Source organism: Agelaius phoeniceus, chromosome 6 (genome assembly GCF_051311805.1).
Source record: "Agelaius phoeniceus isolate bAgePho1 chromosome 6, bAgePho1.hap1, whole genome shotgun sequence".
NCBI lineage: Eukaryota > Metazoa > Chordata > Aves > Passeriformes > Icteridae > Agelaius > Agelaius phoeniceus.
The window spans coordinates 36917244-36941763 of record NC_135270.1 but is presented as its reverse complement, the minus strand read 5'-3'; the positions used below and the strand labels follow the sequence as shown (position 1 = coordinate 36941763).

Sequence of the window (24520 nt, the reverse complement as noted above, 5' to 3'; positions counted from 1 at the left end):
TATTTGTGAAAGTTTTCAACTTATCATCTTTAGAAATAGGCTGTTCGTAAGCCAAAACTTATTTTAGGGAAAATTACTGAAGTGCATGGGAAAGTCTACTTGAGCACTGTACTCCAAAAAGAACACGATTCTTTTTAAAGCAAGCAAGTGGAGGCAGGACCCATTAAAATCTCTTAAAGGGTAATTTTTGTAGAGACTTGCTGGAAGCTCTTCTATTCTCTTTACACTACAAAAGTTCTTAATTTTAGAGAGAGAGAATATGCAGAAGAGAGAAGACATTTTCTAAGAAACTGAGGTCCTTTTTAAAGATGCTGACAGAGAAAGACCAGAAATAACCGCCTCCAGAATGAGGGAAGCTGGGCAGGTAATCACAGTGTGCTGCTATGGAGGGGAAGAGAAACTCTGGAAGAAGGCTGGGAGTGGCAGACACAGCCAATTCCTTTTCACTGAACTGCACAGAATGATGATTGGAAGGTCACTGTAACTGAACTCAGGAAAAGCTGTTGTAACTAGAAGGTTAATGAATTACCAGTTCTGAACTACAGAAAAACAGCCTGGCCGACTATGATGTACATATTTCACAAACACATACCATTTCACATGGTGTAAGACCAAAATGTAAACTTATTTAAAACAGAGTACTTAAAATAGTGGAATTCCTTTAAAAATATGAATTTGAAAAGTTGAAAGGCTATTGTCAATCCCAATTAAGGGGATCTCAATTAAGAGATCATGCAAAGTATCAGACCTTGAGATCAAGCAGAAGTAGAGATACATAATAAAACCATGTAGGAATTTTAAAAATAACCTAAGCCAAATACAAGTAATTTAATAATACATATAGATTTATACATATAATTTAACAATACATATAAAAATCTGCCCCTTAAATTCTACATCTGTAGAATTCTAGCAAGAGATTATCTAATCTACTCCCCAGCCATCATTTTACAAAAGTATATGTGTGCATCTTTTTATATTTATGATTTAACATACATCAGTAATTCTATTCATATTATAATGACATGCAAAGATATGCATTACTTGAAACTTTAAAGCAGGCAACTGTAGCTCTAAATCTGTTATCTGTTGGGTACAGACCTTCAGTCACCAGCTTCAGCAGCGGAAAAAACCAATAAATGCAAAACAAGGATGCATTTGTTCTAAGCACTGACAATAAATACTTGATAGCTTGCTTCATGAAAAAGTGATGCATACTTTCCATTATTTCCCTAAATCTTAAGCCAAAAAACTGCCAGGACCCATAAGTATGTGATTAATTTCTGGTTTCCTCTTGCTGTGTCTTAGAAAATAATCCAAGAGAATGTGGAAAGCAGCTGTAAACTGAACATTAAAGTATAACCACAAGAAAATTTTAGTTCACTTAGTATATCCAAAGCAGGTCTCGTTGCACTTTTTGCATAGAACCTTATATATATAGTGAAGAAAAATGCTCAAGTAATTAATATAGTAAAATCACATAATGGATAATGCAAATAGTTCTATTTAAAGTAGGAATGCACTTCCTGATTATTTTAGAAGTGAAAATACAGTAACCTGAAGAAGAGCATGGCACCCCACTAGCTCCTCATGACCTTAGCACTTACTTGCAAAAAAGAATCAGCCTTATCCTAATCTGGTTTCATTATGTAACTGTGTATAAAACCTCTTAATCACACAGTCAATGTCTCATCAGAATTTCTTTTAAAAGTACTGGATGAGACACTGCCCTTTTTGAGAGTATTTTTGAGGAATCCATTAGGTAGCATAATGTCCTGTCTACTAAAATTCCACAACTCAAGATTGAAAGATACTTTTTCTAACACTGGAGGGTGAAAAGAGAGGAGAAAACGGTCAGGAAAAAGCAGTTGGAATAAACTTTACATTGATTCAGTTAAAAAGCTTTATCATAGGCAAATTTCAATAGAAAAAATGCGTCCGTCTGCATTAGTTTAAGGCAATTTCCTAAATATCTGGAGATGAACTGAAGCTTTTTAAATCAAAAGAAAAGATGATGGAGATGTACATATCAATATATTGAAGAAACTGCATGGCCATTTGTCTCACAATTTTCTTTAACATTTATACAATAGGAAGGTGAAGAGCCTGAGCACTTTGCAGTACCAGAATTAAGAATGTGGAGGAATGGACCATCACTCCTAGGGCACTCCCTACTAGCATCTTCCCTATCAGAGCAGCAAGCCAAGGGCTGGTTGAATGCCCAGATAAGGCAACTCCTTCCACCTCTAGGTAATCAAGTGTGTTGCTATCATTTAATGCATCTGACTCCAGCTCACTGCCAATAGGATACTGGAAAGCCAAACTGATGTTACTGCCATTCTACATCTTGCTCTGAAACTTTTTTTCCAACCAACAAACCCTATATAGAATACTACTGGTCTAGGCCTGCCATTATCATGCCAGTCTCTTTCCTGGAAAAGTGAATTTACAGTCAAGGGATCAAAATATTCATATTGTTGACTTCAATTTTTTTCAGTGGTATTAAAGTACTGCTTTTAAATTGTCAGATATGGAAACTGACATATCTAATAGTGTAAAAGCCCATATACTAGCCCCTAGAGTAATGAGCTAAGCACAGGCACTTACCTCCTCTCCAACTTTATAAATATGTAAAACAAATTTATTAATTTAATTGCAGAATTAATCCTTGGTTCATATGCAGTACTTAAAAAAAATCAGTAGCAATAATAACTGAGGACAGATCTTACATTCTTTACAAATGTTAAAGCTAGCTTCAAAACACATTGCCTTCCAAGAATTTTAAGTAGCTTGGGGTAAAACTCTCTAATTACTGATTTTCAGTGAGACTTGGTGTTTGAAAAACCTTCCAAAACTGGAAAGAATTTCAGCGTTTCTGAAAGCCTCATCTACAATTTCTGTTTTCATGCTGTGAAAACAAATCCACTTTCCAAGTTATCCTGGCAGTAACCAGGGCCTTCACTTGACATGAATCCCTCTGCAAGGTCTCTGACAAAAGCAGCAGACTTAAAACAGGAAAGACAAACTCCCTTGTGAAGTTCTTAAATTATGCACAAGACATCTAACACAGACCCTGCTGGAAAGACCACTTCAGTAAGTTAGATCATTATTGCCACATCTCTGGGTATCAGTTTTGCTGGTGAGCAGTCAACAGTGCCCTTCTGACAAACACATACAGAACAGAAGATTGCTTAGACTGAAGTCATGAATTGCCATGATACATCTCTAAAATAAACAAAACACTACCATCATAAACTTATTTTTTGAAAGACTTCAACCCAACACTTGTGGCCACCATTAAAAAAACCAGAATATACTAGTAAATTCTGATAAGAAAAGAACTGGTGTTCTTTGCTTTCCATGCAGAGGCATTCAGAATTCATTCTCTCTCACCCTTCAACACTAAGTAATGCTACACAGTGAATTCTGAAAAAGTAGCACCATTGAGAAGGCTCATTTTCTTATCTTCACTGCCTCAAATATATTCCTCAAGTTAAGGAGTACTACTGACAGAAAACTCAAGTTAGAGCGCAATTGTACCTTTATGTGCTCCAAAACGGCAGTTGCAACATTTGTATGAAGATCAATGAGCCTCTTCTTTTCCAGAAGTTCTGGAAGAGAGCTGAAGAGATTAAATACAAACTAACCTGCTGATTTGCACTGTTAGTGGAATTGTGCACTGTATACAGTAGGCACTAAAACATTTCTAGAACAGTCTGGGTTGGAAAAGACCTTTAAAAGCTATTAAAATCTAAAATTACAGAATAGGGTTGGAACTAAAGAAATGACAACATATTGATGTAATGATTCTCATAATGATACCTGAAGAAGGGGATTTCACTTTTTTTTTTTGATGAAAGAATGCAGAGGTTGGGGATTTTGGTGGAAGAGTGCAAGCAAATCTATGATGCACTCAGATTACTTGTCTTTGCTGAGGAAAGACTCCAAAGTCAAATACATTGTGGAAGTTACATATGCAAGCACTGGTTTAGGACACTGCATTTAACTTTATCAGAATTATAATGCATTTAAAAATATTATAGAGCTGAACAGCCTCCATTTAAAGATATTTATTTCAAAGAATACTGAAAGTACAATAACAAAAAAAATTTAGAAATGGTTCACAGATAACTAAATGACAATAATGCATTATTGACTACTTACCTGACAGCTGAAGTTAGCTTAGCTGTATTATCTGAAAGCATACTTATTGCTCCTTCATCCTCCCCTTCAATGCCCTGGGTTTTGAGGAAGAGTTTGAAAAGACGAATAAAAATAGTCATAATAAATACAAATATCATGCATGCAGATAAAGTCAATACATCTAGAATCTATTTTCTCATAATGGTATTAATGTCTGGATTGTGTTTTTCAGTTAGTATGGAAGTTATGTAATTGCAACACCAATGAACAAGAAATGGAAACTTCTCGTGAAATATGGTACTTCTAGTCCTACTTTTAAGATCATATCATGCCTAAAATTCAGCATGCAATGTAAATTTTTGTCCATGGGATGACATGGGTGGGCTAGGCATCTCTACAAGCCCTATTAAACTTACCATGATACTTTTAAGTCTTTTGACTTCATCTTCTTGGGCTCTGTAAGATTCCAGTTCTTGCTGAACAGACTCGGCCACCTCTGGAAAAGGACTAATGCAATAACCTGCATTAAGCTCAATTAAATCAACAAACTGAAATAATAGAACCAGACAATAAAAACCTTTTTGGAAATAACAATACACAAATCATGCAGCAGAATCAAATCAGTGAAAATAATGACATCTTGACATAATGTAGGTTTACTTTAACTTTCTTACTGCAGGTTTACTTAAACTTTCTAAGATATATTCACTGCTTTCGATAATTTTATGTAGTTTTGGTAAGAACAATTTTGAGCTCTGTAACAAAGAAATAACAGACAATTATCATGGACAATGAATACTGGCAAAGATTATTCCTTATGTGGTGGTTTGACCCTGGTTGCATGCCAGTTGCTCACCAAGTGACTCTATCACTTCTCTCCTCAGCAAGACAGGGGAGAAAGCAAGGTAGAAAAACCCCCAAAGTCATGGGTCAAGATACAGGTGGTTGAAAAAAGGAAAGCTTATGTGTGAAAGCAAAGGAAAACGACAGGTTTTATTGTCCACCTCCCACCAACAGATGATGTCTGGCCATTTCCCAGGAAGCAGAGCTCCAGTAGGCAGAGCAGTTGCTCCAGAAGAAAAACATTTAAAAAAAATCCCATTGAACACTGTATACTTCTTCTCCTTTCTCTTAGCTTTTACTGCTGACCAGTGGAATGGAATGGAATGGTACAGTATGGTATGGAAAGGTATGGAGTATCTCTTTAGTCACTTTGAGTGAGCTGTCCTGGCTATGCCCCCTCCCAAGATCTTGCCCACTCTCAGCCTGCTGGTGAGGGTGAGTGTTGGGGAGACAGTGCTGATGCTGTGGGAGCACTGCCCAGCAGTAGCCAAAACACTACCAGATACCAGTGCAAAGCACAGCACTGTGAGGGTTGCTCTGGGGAATGAAGTTCATCTCAGCCAGACCCAATACACCTTAAAAAGAAAGGCCCCCAAGCTAGAAAAGATTTTCAAAGAAGCTTAAAACAGAACTGTCATATATGAAGAATACTTAGAGTTTATATTGACTAAATAAATATAAACTGTATCCCTTTACAGCTTACCTGCCCTTATGCTTTTGCCAGAATTTATCAGATGTAGTTAAATCATAGGACTTCTTATTTTTTTTCTTAGGTCTTGCACCTGCTGGAGTGCTTTCTGTTCCTGCTGATTCTTCCAAGTTAACTCTATTCAAATGGAAATCCTACAATAAAGAAGAATCTTATGTAAGTATTTGACAATTTAATTGTTTATTCAGTCTTTTATACTCAAAAAAATATCTTCTAGAATATTTTCTAAAAAAATATTAACACAGCTATTTATCAGAACTTCATAAGAAGGCAGGAAACAGTTTACTGGTTAACTAGATAATAACAACAGCAATATAAGGACTCCAAAATTACTCACAGTTACTGAACTGTGATCAGTTCAATACTAAACAAGGCAATGAATGTTATGCAAAGACATTTGATTATCTCATATGCAAGCACTCTTCTGACACTGAACTTTGAACACTGTTGTCTGCATAGAAAATGAGTTATTTAGCAAGGACTCTAACAATTCCCCAAAACTTCAAAGTAGGAAAGTATCTATGTTGCAGACAAAAAGTGTTTCTAAATCTGTTCACTTACATAGCTACAACATATGAATCAAAGCTGCCAAGAAGCTGATGCCAACAGCAACAGGATTATTCACTAAGAGGACTACTGAGCCACACCTTCACAGCTCTTTCCCTAATTTTTTGAGCACTAGTAAAATAGTGAATGCATGATAAAGCAAAACTTTGCAACAAAGCTGCTATTTTTCCATATAGTTTTTCTTCTTCTACAGATGCATGAACATAGAAACTACATTGCTTTGCTAGAGGACACAATTCTGTTCACATCACCAACTGCTCCCTGTGGGTCTTCTGGTTCTTTCCCCCACTGCCAAAGACTGCCCTGCATTTTTTGCAGCTTACTTATTCTCTCTGGTTTTCAACAAAGAGTATTAACAAGTATTCCACTTGCTGACTTTGTCCTAGCTCTTTTCAAAGACATTTAAAACTTCAAAGGTGCTCTTTGCTTGAGAAATAATGATAGAGTGAAACCTTCAACTACAAGAAACTGTTATGAACCTTTTAGAATAGATATTTTTTCCAGAAATAAAACATCACTTTATTATTTTCATTAAAGTATATAGAAATGGATCACCGTGAATGAAACTGTCAAATAAAGTTTTAAAATGTTTCTAGTTAAACCCTGGCAGGGACTTAAATACTTCAAATGATCCATGCCAGAATAGAAACAGAACCAAGTAACTACTCAAAGGAAACACATAGAGTTGATGAACACAAACCTCATCTTACAAGAGGTGTTTAATATTTCAGCAAAAAAATAGTACATTTCAAGGACACATATTTGATAAAAACTTGAAGAGAAAAAAATTAATTTTATAATTTATAATTTTATAATTATAGCTAAATTATATTTAGATATAATTTTTAATGGAGATATATGTTTTGGATCATTTTAACTCACCAGTGACCTGTGTTTTCAAGTTAGTTTTGGCATTTACAAGTTTTCCTAAAATAATTCTTATTGATTAGTGTTCTTCCTTTCAACCCCCCATTTTGCCCTTATAAAGCTTTCTAACCATGCCTCCATGCCTCTAACTATTTTTCTGTATTCACTGATGAAAGGATTTTTATTCATAAATATAAATCCCTTCATGTAAGCATGTTTCTGTCTAGAAACAGCATGGTTATAATCTCAATGGATGCAGCACTCAACTTTGTGCCTGGGTAGTTCAACACTGCACAGCATTCCTGGACTATTGTAACTGAGACCTTAAACAAAACCCAGTTTGTTTGAAAGCACAGTTTACATAATCAACACCTTGATAACAATTTCATGGTTACAATTTATGGTGTCTTAGAAGACTACTGCAGTTATTTCATGAAATATTATGCTCAGTATGTGAAGAGTTTGGAAAGCTTGCCTTCAAGGTAAGTAACTTAACTAGATTTGAAATTAAACTTTTGCCCTTGTCATGCAACCACAGAGCACTTGGTTACAATTTCATGAAAAAAATTCCTAATCTGTGCACTTTTAAGATACAACATTTAACAGGTTAGTCCAGAGAAACTACAGAACTCCACTGATGCAGTAGAGATCCAATATCACTGAATAAGTCTTCCAGGGTTATTCCAATACCCCCCCAGATTTGTAGCACTAGCTGTCCTCAGCTTCCAGTACATCTTTGATCACTGCATCTTGATGAACTGAAGTCCTAACCCAACTCATGCTTGAGGCCACCCAACACTAATTTAAAAAGAAACTTGTAGAAATTCACTACTTCTATCTGCAAGTCTCTAGCCAGTTCAACACTTACTGGAGAAAACCTGGTGCAAACTGTGGTTTTTTCAGATACCCCTTTCCTAAAGAAACTAGGCCAAAAATTGTTATTTGCAGAAAGCACTCTTAAGTTTAACAGGAAAGGATTTGTGATAATGAATTAAAAACATAAAATAAAATTTACAAGTGCCCTAAACCATTATATTAGTGCTGAAATATTTTCATCATAGCAATACAAGTTTCTGGACACTATGGATGACTATACAGTTCACCATCAACTTTGTATATCAACACATATGTGCATATTTCATGTATGCCTATAACAGTCTCATTAATAAATCCAAAATAATTCTCAAAGACAGATATTGAAATTATTTCCACAATAACTCACAGCACATAAAAACCTCCAGATACTAATTACTCTTAATCTTTTTTTTTAAATTATTTACTCCACACCTATACACAAAATGCACAAATCTGAGGTAAACAGAATGAGCTATCATTCAAGTACATTTCTACTATTGGTTTTATAAAATAAACTTGAGGAAATAAAGGCACTGAACACTTACACCACCTTGTGGAGAAAAACAGGAAAAAGTATTTTTAGAAGCTCAAACTAAAACCAAAACTGGTTTAAAAACACATAAAAAGCATTTCTTTTTCAAAATTGAATTGCACTTAATGGAGTCTGGATATCACATAATCTACAGATCATGAGCTACTGAAAAAAAAGCCGGGATTGCTGAATTAGCGACCTTCTGATGATACCAAGATTTCAACTTTTAAAATATTTGAGAAATTATTGCTAAATAAACCTTCTAGGGAAAATCTTCCAAGTTGTTCTTTATCAAAACAGACAAAAGAGATTTTGGATTAAGAGAGAATCTGATAATAAGTTTTAACAACAAACTGAGTGAAAAAATAGTTTTGGTAACAAAATCAGATTTATCCTTACCAGAACATCATGCACTAAAGCTTGGTATGTCCAAGTATGATGTAGAGGAGTTGCTAAATCTATGTTTCTGTCAACAAGGACTAATAAGGGCCTTTGGAAGCTGAAAAGATGACACTGTGTTAGTACTTCTTTATACATGGTTAAAGCACCCCAATAACATCCTGAGTGATATCAGACACTTTATGTATCTATTCCAAGATAAAAGCAAACTGCCTACTGCTGAGCTCCTCCAGCCTTCCCAAAAATAACTGGGGCGGATCACTATGATAAATTCCATTAATCAAATCTTAGTAATGATAAAGAGATTATTTTATACTTCGTGAAATTACCAATATAAAAACATTGAGCAGAAGTTGAAACACTTCCAAGGGTTTCTAATTTCATTTTGCTCTTTGCTTGTATATAAAGTCCATACAAAAATAAATTACGAACTTCTGAGATGCACTGTGGTAATTCCATCAATACCCAATTTTGTAAAAATTGTACAAAATGCAGTCATGCCTAAAGTTCTTGGGCTATGGCTACATGAAAAGCTTTTAGTGAAGACAGGAAGACTGTGAGCTGACAGAACATAATAATAACCATTTCTCTTAAGCACATAATCCCTACAACATGCAGTTGAAGTCCATTTGAACAGAGAAAAAATATTTAAATTCCATGCTCTGGATTTCCTTGCAGTAAGTATATTCACTTAAATGTATAATCTCAAAAGCCTTAGACAGCTGATTCTGAAAAACTAAACTAAAGATCTGAAGCCATTCAACTGGTTAAAGTTTCCTGTGTTTGCTTTACCTTGCATTTGCATTTTGAGGGCAATGCTGCTACACTATCAGGAAAACAAGCCATGCCTCTGAAGGAAAAGCAGTGCTTACAATGCAGTTCCCATGAAAATGAAGAAACTGGTATTTCACAACTATTCTCTCTCCTTTCAAGCTCATTCCTTTTGCCAATGCTGATGTTTTTGTGCCTTTTATCCCAGCCTTGTTTTTAATTTGAGATAAAAGTATGATGACTGTTTTATACCCAGTTAGCAGATTGTAAGTTTCCTTCAGCTATGGTCTTGCCAATACATCTCCTCCTTTTCATGAACAGTATAGGCTCTCATAACACACCTTCCTAAGGCAGCCTGTGGAGTATTCAGCTGTCTGGGGGCAACAGTGTACAGGGATGCTACTGAGAACACATTATCAGATGCTCACGAGCATCCACAAAGGACTCAAATGGTCATGACTTAACAGACCTTAATTATCCAGGTGGTAGTCCTCAAGCAGTGTCCTCTGATCAAGACAGGGATCAGCTGGGAAACACTTGCTTTTAATATAACTAAACTGGTAGTAGTGTTCACAAGCAAGAAGATGGGGCTGTCTTTGTTTCTGAGGACTTCAGAGCTATGTTCAGACATCCAACTGCATTTCAAAGCCCTGTAAACAGAGTGTATTTACAGAAGTTTGGCTCCTGCTGGGTTTAGAGGCTGAACAAAATTAACTGGTTCATAATGTAACTTCTGACTTACTGTGCTAGAGCCATACTCTTAACAGTTATAGAAGTTTTTAAATGGGTTATGCTGTGGGATTGCAAAACTCCCTTGAAAGTATGTCAATTCTATTAATATAGAATTTGAACCAAATTTTTGTAAATACAGTTTTCAGTACAGTGGTGATTTACCCAGACAACTGAAATATGAAAAATAAAATGACTAACACGATACCTGAACTGGCCAGCTCCAAGTGTGTCACCTGTAAAAAGACTGTTTCTGGCATCTCTTAGATTCTCTCTGAGCTTCTTATCCAGTTTCTGAGGATGGGAAAAAAAACAACCACTTTTAACAAACCAATGGTTTCCTAACCTCTTAACACGATCAACATTAAAAGATTTATTGTGCTGTTTTTGTAGCTTATGAAAGTCTTGAATGCAGGAAGACTAGGTCCAGTGTACACGGGAAATAAAGAAATCATACATCTATTTTGTCCCTCCAGCATTTCTATCTATGTCCAGGACTACACTGAAGATGTTTCCTCTATCTCTACTAATCTCATCCCAATTAGCACCCATTCCCTAAACATGCAAGTAAAAAATACCAGTAGGAAGCATCAAGAGGGAACCACAGCAGAAGCAGCAAATTGGGCTGGCAGACACTACCACACAATTGTTTCATAAAAGTGAGATTATCCTCAATAGGAGTGCATGCACACTGCATGCTTTAATCAGTACTACCATTTCACTGACAAAGAAAATGTGAAGAAGATGGAAGACATGAACCCCAGTGACTCCTAATGAAGACAGTTCTGTAGAGGTTGTTTATTGTGATTTAGTTTGGTCATTCCATTCCTATTTGATGATCAAGTTCAATGTCAGTTTAATTTGCTATACTAAAAATGTCTTGTACTTGCAGGGTTTCCCAGTAAGATAGATAAACATTTCTTACTGATACACACAGAGGGACACAGGTCCAACAGCCACTTTTTAAGTTGTAGATGCAGCTTAATTATAATGCATATTAGAAAATCTTGATAAACTCTAGATTAGGAATAATTATTTATATTTAAGTTTCCCATTATCTGATTCCCTAACACTACAGCTTCTACAGAAGTTCTGCGGAACTGAAATCAGAAAGGAAAGTGAATGTATCTCTTTTCCAGTTTTACTTCCTTCACAAGGAGAAGGATACAATGACACTAGATCTCTGTCTAGTACAGAGAAATGTGAAAGTGATGTTTGGAAAGTTGTAAAGCAATGATAGGTGTTTAGAAAAACAGTTCTTACCACTGCCACCATTTCAGCTGCAGTTCCTCTTGAGCATCTGATTATAGGTATAGCGCCTAATAAAAGATACATTGACTTCTACATGCATTGCCATTTTCAGATTCTTTATTACATTACTTTTTATAAACAACTTTAACTAACATTCTGAGATTAAATACAAACTTACATGAAACTTTTCTCTTGCAGTCTTTATCTATGAAATGAAAAATACTATATAGAAATATTAAATAAAGTTTTACAGAAGTGAATACCCCATATAACAATTTATGAGAAATAGAGTATATTTTAGAAAGAAAGCTCATCCACTGTTGGAGGGGACAAACTATTTCATGCAGATGCATTACAAGTTATTTTCAAAAGATGAGAAGTTCCTTGAACACAACAGTAAGTATTATACCACCACAATGTATCTATTACTACTCACTGCTATGTCCAGGACTATCTATCTATGGTAATGCTATTTTCAAAAGCACATTTTCCATTGGCTTCCAGGTTTCAAAACATTTAGCTACAGTTTCTCACTTACCTATACAAATATGAAAATTCCAAAACCACAGATTTTAAGTGACTGAGGAAAAGACATTAATTTGTATCATACTAACACTTGAAAGAACTGAATAGGTCCAAGGGAACCTCTCTTGAAGAGATTGCCCCATGGCAATCCTCAGCTCCCCTTGTAGGAAAGCTATCTCAGATGGACCGATTTCAGTTACAACTTGAGTTAAATGTCATCACTATGAAAACTGTATCAGCTAAGCGTCAAGGAAACTCACAATAAAATAAGTAAATGGAATTTATCTTCCTATTCTTTAGGAAGTTACTTCACTTAGATCTTTGCAGGGTTTGTGTGAGGAATATTTTCTTCTAATTCCATGGTGTTTAAGGGATTGGTTTTTTTTTTGAGAATGACAAATCCAAACTCAAAGCACTATTATTCATTGCAGACTAGGATTTTGTTAGAACCGTGCATCCAAACTTTGCATTTCAGTATTCTCCTCCCATTGGTACTGAAGACTGAGACTCAACTCCCATGAAGGCCAACCTTTATTGTACTTTGCAGTGATATAAAGCAAGATATTTGAGTGATAGAAAGCAGTGATATTTGAGCAAGATCATTATCCCACCGGTGAATTATTGAGATTTTCATCACAGATCTAATTCTGCTTTTGATTTTCTATATGAAGTCACCAGACTTCTAGATATCTCACTGAACATGGAAAATATGCTAGAATTTGGAAACTTACCAAGTGTAACAAAAAAACAGAAGAGACTATCAACAATAGTGTCCATTATAGTTTCCATTTCTGTGTCTGTTATATCTGGTCGGTTAATGGCTAAAACAGCGTGGAAAAGAGAATAGGGTTAAATAAGTTTATGCCATTTTAATAGTGAGAGAGCAATCATCTCCTTATCTGATGGCTGTTAGTAGTCAACAGCTTTTGTTGCAGAAGAGATTACATCCTGAAATGCCCCTCTGACCACACCTGTTAGTTTCCACTCCCTTTTTTTTCTGAAAAAAAACCTGGCAAAATTATTGGTTACTGTAGAAGGTCAAACATTATACAATAATTTCCGAGTCTCTCTCACTGCACACATATCTTTTGGATCGTTATTATTGCATAAACAAAAACCTACTAAGAAACATGTTATACAAGAGAAATGGCCATCCACTTGGCTAACATTTTTCAGGAAGAAAATCCTCAAGAAGTACCTGTATAAAATAATTATAGAATGCAGTTATCTGTATTTAAAATTTCTAAATCCCACCTCTTGTATGGAGATTCCTTTTGTTTCTCCTAAATTCATCATCAGTCTCTAAATTAGGGGTAATTCCCAAGTTATAAAACATTGTACTTGAGAGATAAGAGAGATTTCCTTCCCACATTTAGGTCAAAACAGAAGACATGCAGCAACATTTCTCTTAAGTAACAAACCCTGACAAGAATAAAATAAAATAACAGGAAACATCAAACCAAATCTTATCACAGATCTCAAGTCAAGCACTAGCTAGGATTCATGCCATAAATCCTATCCTTGTTTGTTTTACATTACCTTTAAAAATTTCTCACATAATTACCTGTCTTATCCTCTTTCTTCAAAAATGAATTTCAAAACTCTAAATATTAATAAGCCTCCCATCCTAAATTTATGCATGGACGACCATAACCATTCTATAACTTTAAAGGTGCTTTTTTCCCCCCAGCTTTTCTCCTGTAAGAACTTTAGAGACGTGGATTATATTCCAGCAACTACCCTTAGTAAGCTAAAGTTCTGACTAGGCTGACAACAGCAATAGAAGTTTCAAGTTTCTGATATATCAACACCAAGAAAAGCAGACCATTCCCCATATCTGTATTTTTCTATAATGACAAAGCTTTGAAGAAATTCACTGGGGCTATCATTCTGTAGTTATCGCCAACTAATGGTCTCCCACTTTACAGGAAAGGAAAAAACCTCATTTTTACTCTCTTAACTTTTCCAATTTTGACATTTATTTCCCATCCTGTTAATATGTTTAAAAGTACTCATTTCTGATGTTCCAGTAATCGGCTCACTGTCAGTGTCTTCTAATTTTGTCTACCATGAACATTTTATCAGCACATTCCTCTTCTTGTACCATAGCAACCAACACAGATACTTAATATTCCTGCTCCTTAGATCAACCTTTGAGAAACTTCATTAAGGATCTTTTGGTGAAATGTTCTGCCATGTTTTCTGTAAGTTTTTCTCTCTCCACTCTAACAAGCTTATGGGGAATGCATCTACTACAGAAAAGTAAGTATAGGTCTCCTACATTTTCCTGCTGTACTATAAAATTCAACCAAATTGTAAAGGATGGTAAAGAAGGACTCAAATAGCATGAAACAGGATGTCTCAAATACCAACTTTATACCAATATTACTCATTTACTCTTCCTTATACACTGTCTTAGGAAAACAGAATCAGAGGGAGCCTGAGGGATTAACTAGCTGGTCCTCCTTTCCAAAGATGAGTTAATTTCTGTATCTAAACCAATTCAAAGAGCTTCCCAGTCACAAAAATACCATAATATTTACAGGTAATCTAATATTTAATTATTTTTAAAGTTAGAAAGTGCTCCTAACATCTGATCAGGAACATTCTTGATGCATTTAAACTCATCACTTCCTGTCCATTACTAAACAGAAAGAATGTATTTCCTTTTCTGTATAGGAAAGTCTTTCACATAATTGAAGGATTTTATATTGCTTATTTGTCCTGACATTACCTCTCTGTAAAAGCAGTCACACAGCCAAGGAATCAGGAAACTGAAAATTAACCTGTTTTGTGATATTTGGTCTTAGTTCATCCCTTCAGATACCTCTGTGGTCACACACAGCAGTGCTGCCGGCAAGAAGAGCAGCCATCTTTAAGCACCCTCAGATTACACTGACTTTTGTAGATTATAAATTGGCAGTCTCCTGTTAGGGATACTCTCCACAGGCAAAAAAGCCCAGTCTTCCTCACCTCTGCACTCCTACTGCCTGTCCATGTCAGATCTAGAACTCACACAACGAGACAGATCAGCTACCAAGCTCTAATGGAAAACTCATCACTCTCTGTGGGGGATCAGATTTCTGTTCCTGAGCTTTTGGAAACAGCCACTTCTACACTGGTTTAAACATGCTGGCAAATTTCAGCAGCCTAAGACAGGAAAACAAGCCAGATAGAAACTGATGGGTGTAAAACATTTTCAGTCATTTTAATTCAAATTCCTCGTTAGCATAAGGAATCTGATGACAAGTCAATTAAGTATCTTTATATACATAGGAACACATCGCAAAACAATTAGTATTAAAACTCTTCAACATCAGGTTTTAGTGAAAAAAATTAAATCTGCTTTTCAAACAAAAATCCCTTCATTCTGACAATGGAATCAATCCCTAGTGTGAGACACCCAGTGTGTGACACACATCTCAGTTATTATGGATCCAGTTTTAAAGAAAAGGTACTGACTTCAGATATTGGGCAAGAAAGCAGAAAAATCTCACTGCTAAATATTAGACATACAGAGACTTCTCATCTCTATCTGGTCACTAAGGAGTATTTCAGGCACCAGGAATTAGCTGTGTGACTTTGTAACTACATTAAAGCAATGAGGAGCTGCTGCAAGAATAGGACTATCTTGACTTCTGCTTCTTCCCTTTCATTGCATTTGTACATCCACACAAATGAGTTGGTATTTTAGAAGGAATGAGTCAATTAAACACACCCTGCAGCTCTGAAATTGCTGGTCCTGATGTAAAAAGAGAGGAAGAGTGAAACTACAGCAGAAGCAGCCACACAACATACCCTGTAACATCTATGAGTAGATCATCTGTGAGTTACATCTGCTCCCAGAGTAAGGGGCAGGAGAGGTGGAGTGGTGGTTCTCTACATTTAGCACACTGAATGGGTCAGAGGTGTACATAACATCAGCACAAGGGAGGAAGGAAAATCATGTGGACAATTATGACAACTAGTGTGTATATTGATTTGAGCTGCCATAGCACCAAGGCAACTGATCTAAGGCAGCCACTTGCTTTTCCTGCTAGGTTCCAAACCAGAAGAAGTCTTGAGAAAAAATAAAAACAGTTCCAGGAGGCTGACTTCACTTGCAACTCTGAAACTTTATGAAGAAGCTGAAATGCTTGCAGAAGCAATCAGTTTTGCTTATTGTCTAGAATGCCCTTTCCCACCAACAGTGACTATCCACATGTGAAAACAATATGTAATTTTTCCAATGTTATTTGTTACATAAAAATTGTTGCATAAAAAATTTGTTGCATAAAATTTGTTATTTTCCATAAATGTCCATACCATAGTTTCACTTTGTATTTATTTTTCAGTATCACAATCACCATGTAATAAAAGAAGCTGAAATGAATATCTAAGAACTGTTTCTTTCATGATTTTACATATCTAACAGATTATCCTGAACTTTGAGCAGATCAAAGCAAAATAAGGTAATTGCTGGTTATTAGCTACAACTTCAAAAGTAAATTTCAACCTCAGACATTCTTGTATAATTTTTATATAAATTCTACTTACCACGGTATGAAACAAGTTCTTTGTTTTGGTTACACAATACAAACATATCATCTTCTAAAGTAATAAAATTAAGATATTGATCGAATACCTAGAAAGCAAGGAATAATGGTCAGAATAATCCAGAGTGAAGCATAAAAAAACTTGTATGTGATTTACTGCTACATTTTACAGAAGTATCTATTAAAAAGAAATAAATGCAAGATATAATTTATGAATTAAAAAGTGTAAGGGTTGAGTGATTAACCCAAAATATTAGAGCACTGGAAAATGCCAGAACTGTCCAACTTCAACTGTTTCTGTGCACAAAGTTTCAGCAGCTAAGTATTACTGAAAAAACACATGTGGAGGACATTTCAATATTATAGGTTCACTTTTTATGAATATGAAGGACTACAACATTATCAGCACTGAGCTCTCAGGCAGGAGAGAAGAAAGAGGGCAGTATCTGAACAATAAGACATTACAGCTCATGAATTTTAACTTCTCTGTAACACCATGTGCATTTAGGAAAAAAATTAAACTCCTCTATAGCATAAACTATTAATGAGACATCACAACAGAAAAACAGATTTAAGAAAGTCAGTTTACAGTGCTGTACTAATTTCCTGCTGCTGACGACGTAAGGCTTAAACAATACTAGTAGTGTTCATTTTATTTCACAATGGGTTCTTTCTCTCATGCCAGTAGTACTAACTGGAGTGAGAAAAAGTGAATGTATTTAAGTGTATTACTTGGTAATTTAAAGGTTTTGGTGTAGCCATTCGACAAAAATAAAAGTAAATCTCTAACACATGCCTTTAAATCATAAAGGTACAGGAGAGTACCCAGTATGTGTATATATGAAATATTATTTCAAATGAGAACTGCACTCCTACTGCTCTTTTTGTTTATTTTGGAGATAATACAAAAACATATATGCACTGAAAGGACTCATTCAGCTGTTGTGATCAAGAATCCTCTGAAACCACTGTATTTCCCCTCCTATCATTTAGCCCAAAAGTCTTATAACACTTTGACTTCTGACAGCTGAAGTATGGTACTAAGCTGCATTATTGGGATGACTGTAGGTTCTGTTTTTCTCCCCAGTAGGCCTGAAAATAAGAATGCAGTCTTATAGCTTTAATGGTGCTAATATTAGGGATTGGGGGACTTTCTTACCTTAGCCACTTGAGTTACTGCATTAGCACCTATAGCAGCATTTGCAATATCTTCCAGTTTACTTCTTGAAATGGCAGAAATAAAGTTTAAATAGTAAGACTCATAAAGCTGATTTCGAAGATCCTGAAAGAAAGGAAAACTTTCCTGAATAAGTACTAACAGATTTCTGAGCAATTAAAAGAAGAAATCATACTTTTACTATGTAATGTTACATTTATCCACAATCAAACTAAACCTTCAGAAGTGCTTAGCTGCCTGTTCATACAGCTCTACACACGACGTTTTGATTACATATCCAGATATAAACAATCCACCACAGAACTGCAAAAAACCAGGAAATGACATTTAAGCCAAAAGGCAGCAATTACTGCTGATCAAAAATATCCTTTGCTCTTCTTATTTTGGCAAAGATGTCAACCTTCCATCCATTTCCTTACCAGAAATATGAAAAATTGAGATTAGCTTAATCTAATCTTCCCACTCAAAGCAGTATCAAATGGTGCAGGTGGCTCAGGATAGTGTCCAGTCAGGTTTTGAACCTTTTCAAGGATGGAGACTCCACAAACTCTCCAGGCAATCTGTTCCAGTGTTTGGCCACCCTATTAAACTAGCTTTTTCTAATGTTTAATGGAATATTTGTACCCACTGCCTCTTGTCTTTCCACTCCCCAAACTCTCTCTGAAACACGAGACATGTTTACCTTTCTACTTGCTGGGAAATTTAAGTTTTGCATAATAATATTTTTCTGACAAATTTGTGCTAGTAGTTACAGTCACGTTCTGGTGAGTGCAGGATTACTTCACACACATTGTTGTGTGGGCTCTTTTGAAACATTACAGATTCAAGTTACCTGGCACATTCTGTCAATATTTTCTTCTGTTGGCATTACAAAGTAAACAGCTGGGACATCTGGAATAGCATCCCGATCTGAATGCAAAAGCCTGACAGGAAGAAAAAAGACATCTTCTCTGTTTTTTCTCTGATATGTATAAAATTAAAAACGTTAAAGAAATTACTTATTGGTACAGACAAATGAAATTTCCTACAATTTCCTTCTATATTTAGCAAGAGTTTTAGCAAGAAAAGAAATCACATTTGTGTATTTTTTGACTGAATATATTAATAGATGTGTTCAAAGTTTATTCAAAGCTTGAGAAAAGGCTATAGAAATGTTCAAAAGCAGATTATCCATTCAGAGAAAGTTAAAATACTGCATCCACAAAGTTCATATGTGAACTGCTGCTGTGGTAAAAAAACACTATATTTAATTCTATTAAACTGCCTTTCCTGCTTGAAGACAAAGTGCTTACATGTTTTTGTCATGTTTCTGCTGATGTGCAAGAAGGTTAAACTGTTTCCATTTCTAGCCTTCACTTAGCAAAAGTTAATAAATTTGGAAAAAAATACACGTTATGTTCAAAGTTTCTTCATGACTATTACCACAGCTAAGGGATGATAATGGACTCGGTAAATGGAATCTGGGGAAAAAGACATGGAGAAATCTCTTAAAATCATACCTAAAGGTTTTATATGTTTGACAGCAGACAAGTAAAATCTATGAGTAAAAAGACAAGCAAAGAACATACACAGTCCCATGAAACAGTTTGTGCCAATACAATTGGAACATATATGATTGCAAAAGGATTTGTAGAGACAAATACCAAAATAATAACTTTTATTTTTGAACAAGGGCCTCCTGTTTTGAGCAAGAAATCCTAGTGAACATTGTTTGGAACGATCTCTCCGCTCCCTGATTCTGCATAATGGCATCTGATTTTAGGAAAAAATCTAATAAGTTTACAATTTTTATTCTAGCAGTTATTTATTAAATGATTTTTCACTGATTTGTTAATTATTTTGGGGAATATTAAATAATGTTCTTTTTACAAAAGAATTCCCAATTTTAAAAAGAACTTACAGATGCAAAGTGATCCCCATATCCCTCAGCTCTTTCACTGACAGCAAAGGTGAGATGATATCTTGGCCAAATCTGTCATAAATGAGAACCTGAAACAGATACACATCATCTTATAAGGTGCTGTAAAAAGTGGATACCACAGAATACAGTGGATACAGGAATTCAGATTTAGGGAACTACTACCCTAACTTCAAAAGTGCTTCAACATCTAAACATCTACCAATTTACAACAAATCATTAATTTGTTATGGACTTCCATTTGTGCTTACAAATAAATAAAATATAAAAGAAAAACCAAGGGAAACTCAGTGATAAAGGGGGAAAAGAACCATCACTTCCATCTCCTGAAAAGTGTCTTGTCAAACAAGAGTTTGCTGTTTGAAGTTTGTTATTGTATGTGCAGAGTTTTCCTGACTGCATTTGGGAGAAAACAAGAGGAAAATCAGAAGAGAAAATAGGAATTAGTGAAAACAGACAAGGGATGAAGAGACAGAATATATGCTTTGCAGTAGCAAAAAATCCTCATGACTTACAAGTTACATTTTAAAGGTAATAAAGCTATCCTGAGCTCAGATTCTTAAAGCTATCAAAAGTTCTTCCATTTGTATGGGCTTTTTTCTGACTCTGGTATTTTTTCAGCAGTTCTGATACTCAATTCTGTGTATTTACAATATAGGAAAAAATATTTTGTACAAGTTAATAACAGAAGAACAATGAACTTGATTTAGTTAAAATCTGCAAATCTGAACTTTTCTGACACCATAAAATTCTCATGTTCCAGTTCCAAAAGTTCTTACCTTCCATACTGGTTCTCCTGTGCTGTTTTTAACTGGAGGAACATTGAAGTTCAGCATACGTTTCAAAGCCACTGGAAAATAAAGCCAAAGAATGCTTTACCCTCTTTACACTTCAACAACAGTGACTTAAAGACTTTAGCAGGATTTTATTATACATTTGAAAGGAAAACCATTTGAAAGGAAAACCATTGCAAAATATAAATACAAGTCACATTTTCATTATTTTTATGCAGCTTTGACTGACAAGTGGCTAACATCTGCTAGAATTTATGGACTCCAGAGGACACAGCAAAAGGCAAAGAAGCAAGTTCTAAAACATTTATTCTCCTTAGTTATACAGGCTGTATTCTAACAAGGTTTGCCTTAAAACTAATTCCAGTATCTTCTTGAAGGTGCTTTCTGCCCAGTGGGAACTAGTTTGCTTTATTCCCTGATCTTGCTTTTCCTACCCCACAGGAACAACACCGTACATACCAAACAAAAAATACCTTTATGCCTAACTAAAATCAATACACAGTTTGAAAGATTTTGAGAAGTCATATGAAGAAACTGCTGGCTTAAGATACAAAAATACCCTTAGTTTGTAGCAGGAAAACTCTGAAAGATGAATGAACTTTAATTTAACTTTCCATTCCACATACAAACCAAAGCAGATTGTTCTACCTACCTCTAATTTATAAATCTATTATGTAATGAATCCTTCCTCATTTATCTGATTAAACAACACAGCGTGTGCTGCTCTTCCATCTTTGACTAGCAGCAAAAGACTATTCGTGCTATAGTGCCGATTCTCTTATGACTCCTAACAAAATCATCACAGAGTTTTGAAAAGAGGAAAAACTTGCAGAAATTAGAGTGATGGATACCACTTAGCTCATAAATGGAGAGCAGCAGAAACAATTGACTTCTGACTCTGGCTGAATGAACATAGTGCAGTTCCTGGGATCTACAGCATCACAAGACGTCTCAGGCTGGAGAGGACCTTGGAAGACCTCCAGTCCAATCTCCTGCCTAAGGAGGCTCAGCTCTGAGGCTAGGCCAGGCTGCTCAGAGCTTTATGCAACCAGCTCTGCATGGAAGATGGAAGATGACACAACCACATTGTGCAACCTGTGGCACTGACTGTCCTTGTGGAGAAAAAGCTTTTCCTTACATCCAGTTTGAACATCTTGGTTATGTTATGCAATTTATGCCTGTTGTGCTTCACCCTACTGCCATACACCACTACAAAGGGGCCTGGTTCCTTCTCAGTGCTGCCCATAGGTATTGGGGAGCTGCTGTAAGGTCCACCCTGAAGCCACCTGGAGAAAAAATCCAGGTGGAACAAGCCTTAGTGCTAGAGCCTCACCAGAGCCTCTGACCTCCTGGTAGTAGTCCCTGCTGACTCCCTCCAGCTGATGGCCCACTGGGAACCCCCTGCAGGTCTTTTGTGCAGAGCTGCTCTCCAGTCTGGCAACCCCCCACACTGTTGCCTGTATGTGCAAGGGGTTCTTCCTTTAGAAGGGCAGGAATTTGTCATCGTTAAATTTCATCAGATCTCTGCTGGCTATTCCTCTTGCCCATCTAGGTGCCTCCAAATGGCAGCTCATCCCTCAAGCAGAAGAGATTCCCCTAGTTTGGTGTCACCTGCACACTTAATCAGAGTACACTCTGACATGCCCTCCAGGTGACTGATAGACATTTTAAACAGGAGAGGTCACAGAATACACTCATGCAGTGCTCTAGTTGTTACCAGCCTCTAGGTAATTATGTCTGAATAATTACAAACCCTCTGAGCCTGACCATCCAACCAGTTTTTTTAATGTAGTTAGTGGTTCATCCATCTAGTCCACGACATCCTAACTTGGATATAACACCATGGTGTCAAAAACTTTGCTGAAGTCAAGGTAAATTAAATACTCCTATCCTGTTGCCTACAAACCCAGTCATTTTATCACTGAAGGCAATTAGGCTGGTCAAGTATGATCTACCATACATAAATTCATGCATGCATTTTCCCTCATGTGATGAGAAGTATTTTCCAATAGGATTCACTCAGTGATTGACTCCAAAGTGACATTAAGGCCTGGAAGCATTTGTAGGTGAAGACTGAGGCAAAGGCAGCCCTGGTTACCTCAGCCCTGTGTCTATCACCATTAAATGCGCAGCTTCATTTAGCAAAGATCCAGCCTCTTTTCTTAATTACGTTTTTGCTACTAATGTTGCAGCAGAAGCACTTCTCCTTTCTCAAGATACATGCTGCACAGCTCAACCTCAGTAGAACTTTGGCTTTTCTTGTATCATCTCTCCATGGCCAGGCAGTGTTTCTGATGCTCTGCTTCCTCCTGTGAACTGCCCTTTCAAACGACACTACTAGAAGTGAAACACAAATGTGGGAAAATCCAAGCTAGCATTGAGTGCTGACTCTTGATGGCTCCAGCCTTCAACTTGCTTCATTCTTTTTTCTTTTCTTTTTTAAGCAGCATGAAGCAGCTCTGAAAATTGATTACAGGATGCTCCTGGGTTCTTTGGCCCCTCGCTGCTGGTGACATCTTTAGCCATATGAGCAATTTTATATAAAGCTATATGGTTATGTGCTTTGGTACGACTGGAACTGAAGCAGCTGCATTGCAAAGTTTAACATCTAAAGTAAAACTTAGCATAAGCTCTCTGCCAAGAAAGAGTAATCAAACTAGTAACGTGCTGTGACAATCATGTCAACATTCAGCAAGTGCCTGAGTTCCTTTCCTGTATTCATATTGTAATTTCATTTACATGAATGTTGAATGTTCTCTGGGGCAAGGATCAGGTTTTTACTGTGCTTGCACAATGATATGCTTTTGTTATGAAACCAATCCTGGTTATGAACCAGGATAAAGGTCACAACAGATGGTGAACATACATAGTAAGACCACAACTAAATGATAAGAAACTTTTTTCTGAGTACATTTTAGTTGTTGAATCCAGCTCCTTGGAAAAGATCTCCTTAACAGAAGACATCATGGATTCAGTTGTAAAGGCTGACTGAAATAATCAAGCAACAACTGGTGACATGGACAGTGGGAGTGAATGCACCTGCAGCAAGTTTGCCAATGACATCAAGCTGTGTATGGTCACAAAATCACAGAATCATTCAGGCTGGAAAAGACCTCCAGGATCAGTGAGTTCAACTTTTGACTGATCACCACCTTGTCAACCAGACCATAGCACCAAGTGCCATATCCAGCTGAACACCTCCAGGGATGGTGGCTCTACCACCTCCCTGGGCAGTTCTTTCCAATGTTTAACCCTTTCCATGAAGAAATTCCTCCTCAATAAGATGGAGAGAAAGGAGGCCATCCAGAGACACCTTGACAGGCTTGAGAGATGGGCCTGTGTAAACTTCAGGAAGTTCAGCAAGGCCAAGTGCAAGCTCCTGCAGCACAAGTATAGGCAGGGCAGAGAACGGATTTAGAGCAACCTTGAGGAGGACTTGGGGGTGTTGGTGCATGAGAAGCTTGACATGACCTGGCAATGTGTACTTGCAGCCCAGAAAGCCAACTGTACTCTGGGCTGCATCCAAAGCAGCATGGCCAGCAGGATGAGAGAGGGGATTCTGCCCCTCTGTTTTCCTCTGGTGAGATCCCACCTGGAGTACTGTGCCCACATCTGGGCCCAACATAAGAAGAACTTGAACCTGTTGGATTAAGTCCAGGGAGGAACACCAAGATGATCAGAGGGCTGGAGTACCTCACCTATGAGGAAAGGCTGAGAGAGTTGGGTTTGTTCAGCCTGGAGAAGAGAAAGCTCCAGGAGGAACTTATAGTGCCTTCCAGTACTAAATGGAGTTAGAAGAATCCTGGAGAGGGACTTTTCACAACAGCATGTAGTGACAGGATAAGGGGGAATGGCCTTAAATGGAGACAGTAGATGAGCTATAAAGCAAAAATTCTTCCCTATGA

At 36.5% G+C, this 24520-nt stretch overlaps 1 protein-coding gene across 1 annotated transcript in view; it reads right to left on the bottom strand.

Annotated features, from left to right (window-relative positions):
• Positions 1-24520, bottom strand: part of SCFD1 (sec1 family domain containing 1) — a 50728-nt gene that overhangs the window by 24794 nt on the left and 1414 nt on the right. The window contains exons 2-14 of the mRNA XM_054634488.2: positions 20601-20671; positions 19804-19892; positions 18736-18826; positions 17886-18008; positions 16728-16815; positions 12923-13012; positions 11679-11734; positions 10624-10709; positions 8916-9015; positions 5690-5829; positions 4560-4650; positions 4165-4238; positions 3541-3622 (exon numbers count right to left, since the gene is read on the bottom strand). Of these exons, the coding sequence (XP_054490463.2) occupies positions 3541-3622; positions 4165-4238; positions 4560-4650; positions 5690-5829; positions 8916-9015; positions 10624-10709; positions 11679-11734; positions 12923-13012; positions 16728-16815; positions 17886-18008; positions 18736-18826; positions 19804-19892; positions 20601-20671 (1181 nt within the window). The remainder of the gene's footprint in view (positions 1-3540; positions 3623-4164; positions 4239-4559; positions 4651-5689; positions 5830-8915; positions 9016-10623; positions 10710-11678; positions 11735-12922; positions 13013-16727; positions 16816-17885; positions 18009-18735; positions 18827-19803; positions 19893-20600; positions 20672-24520) is intronic.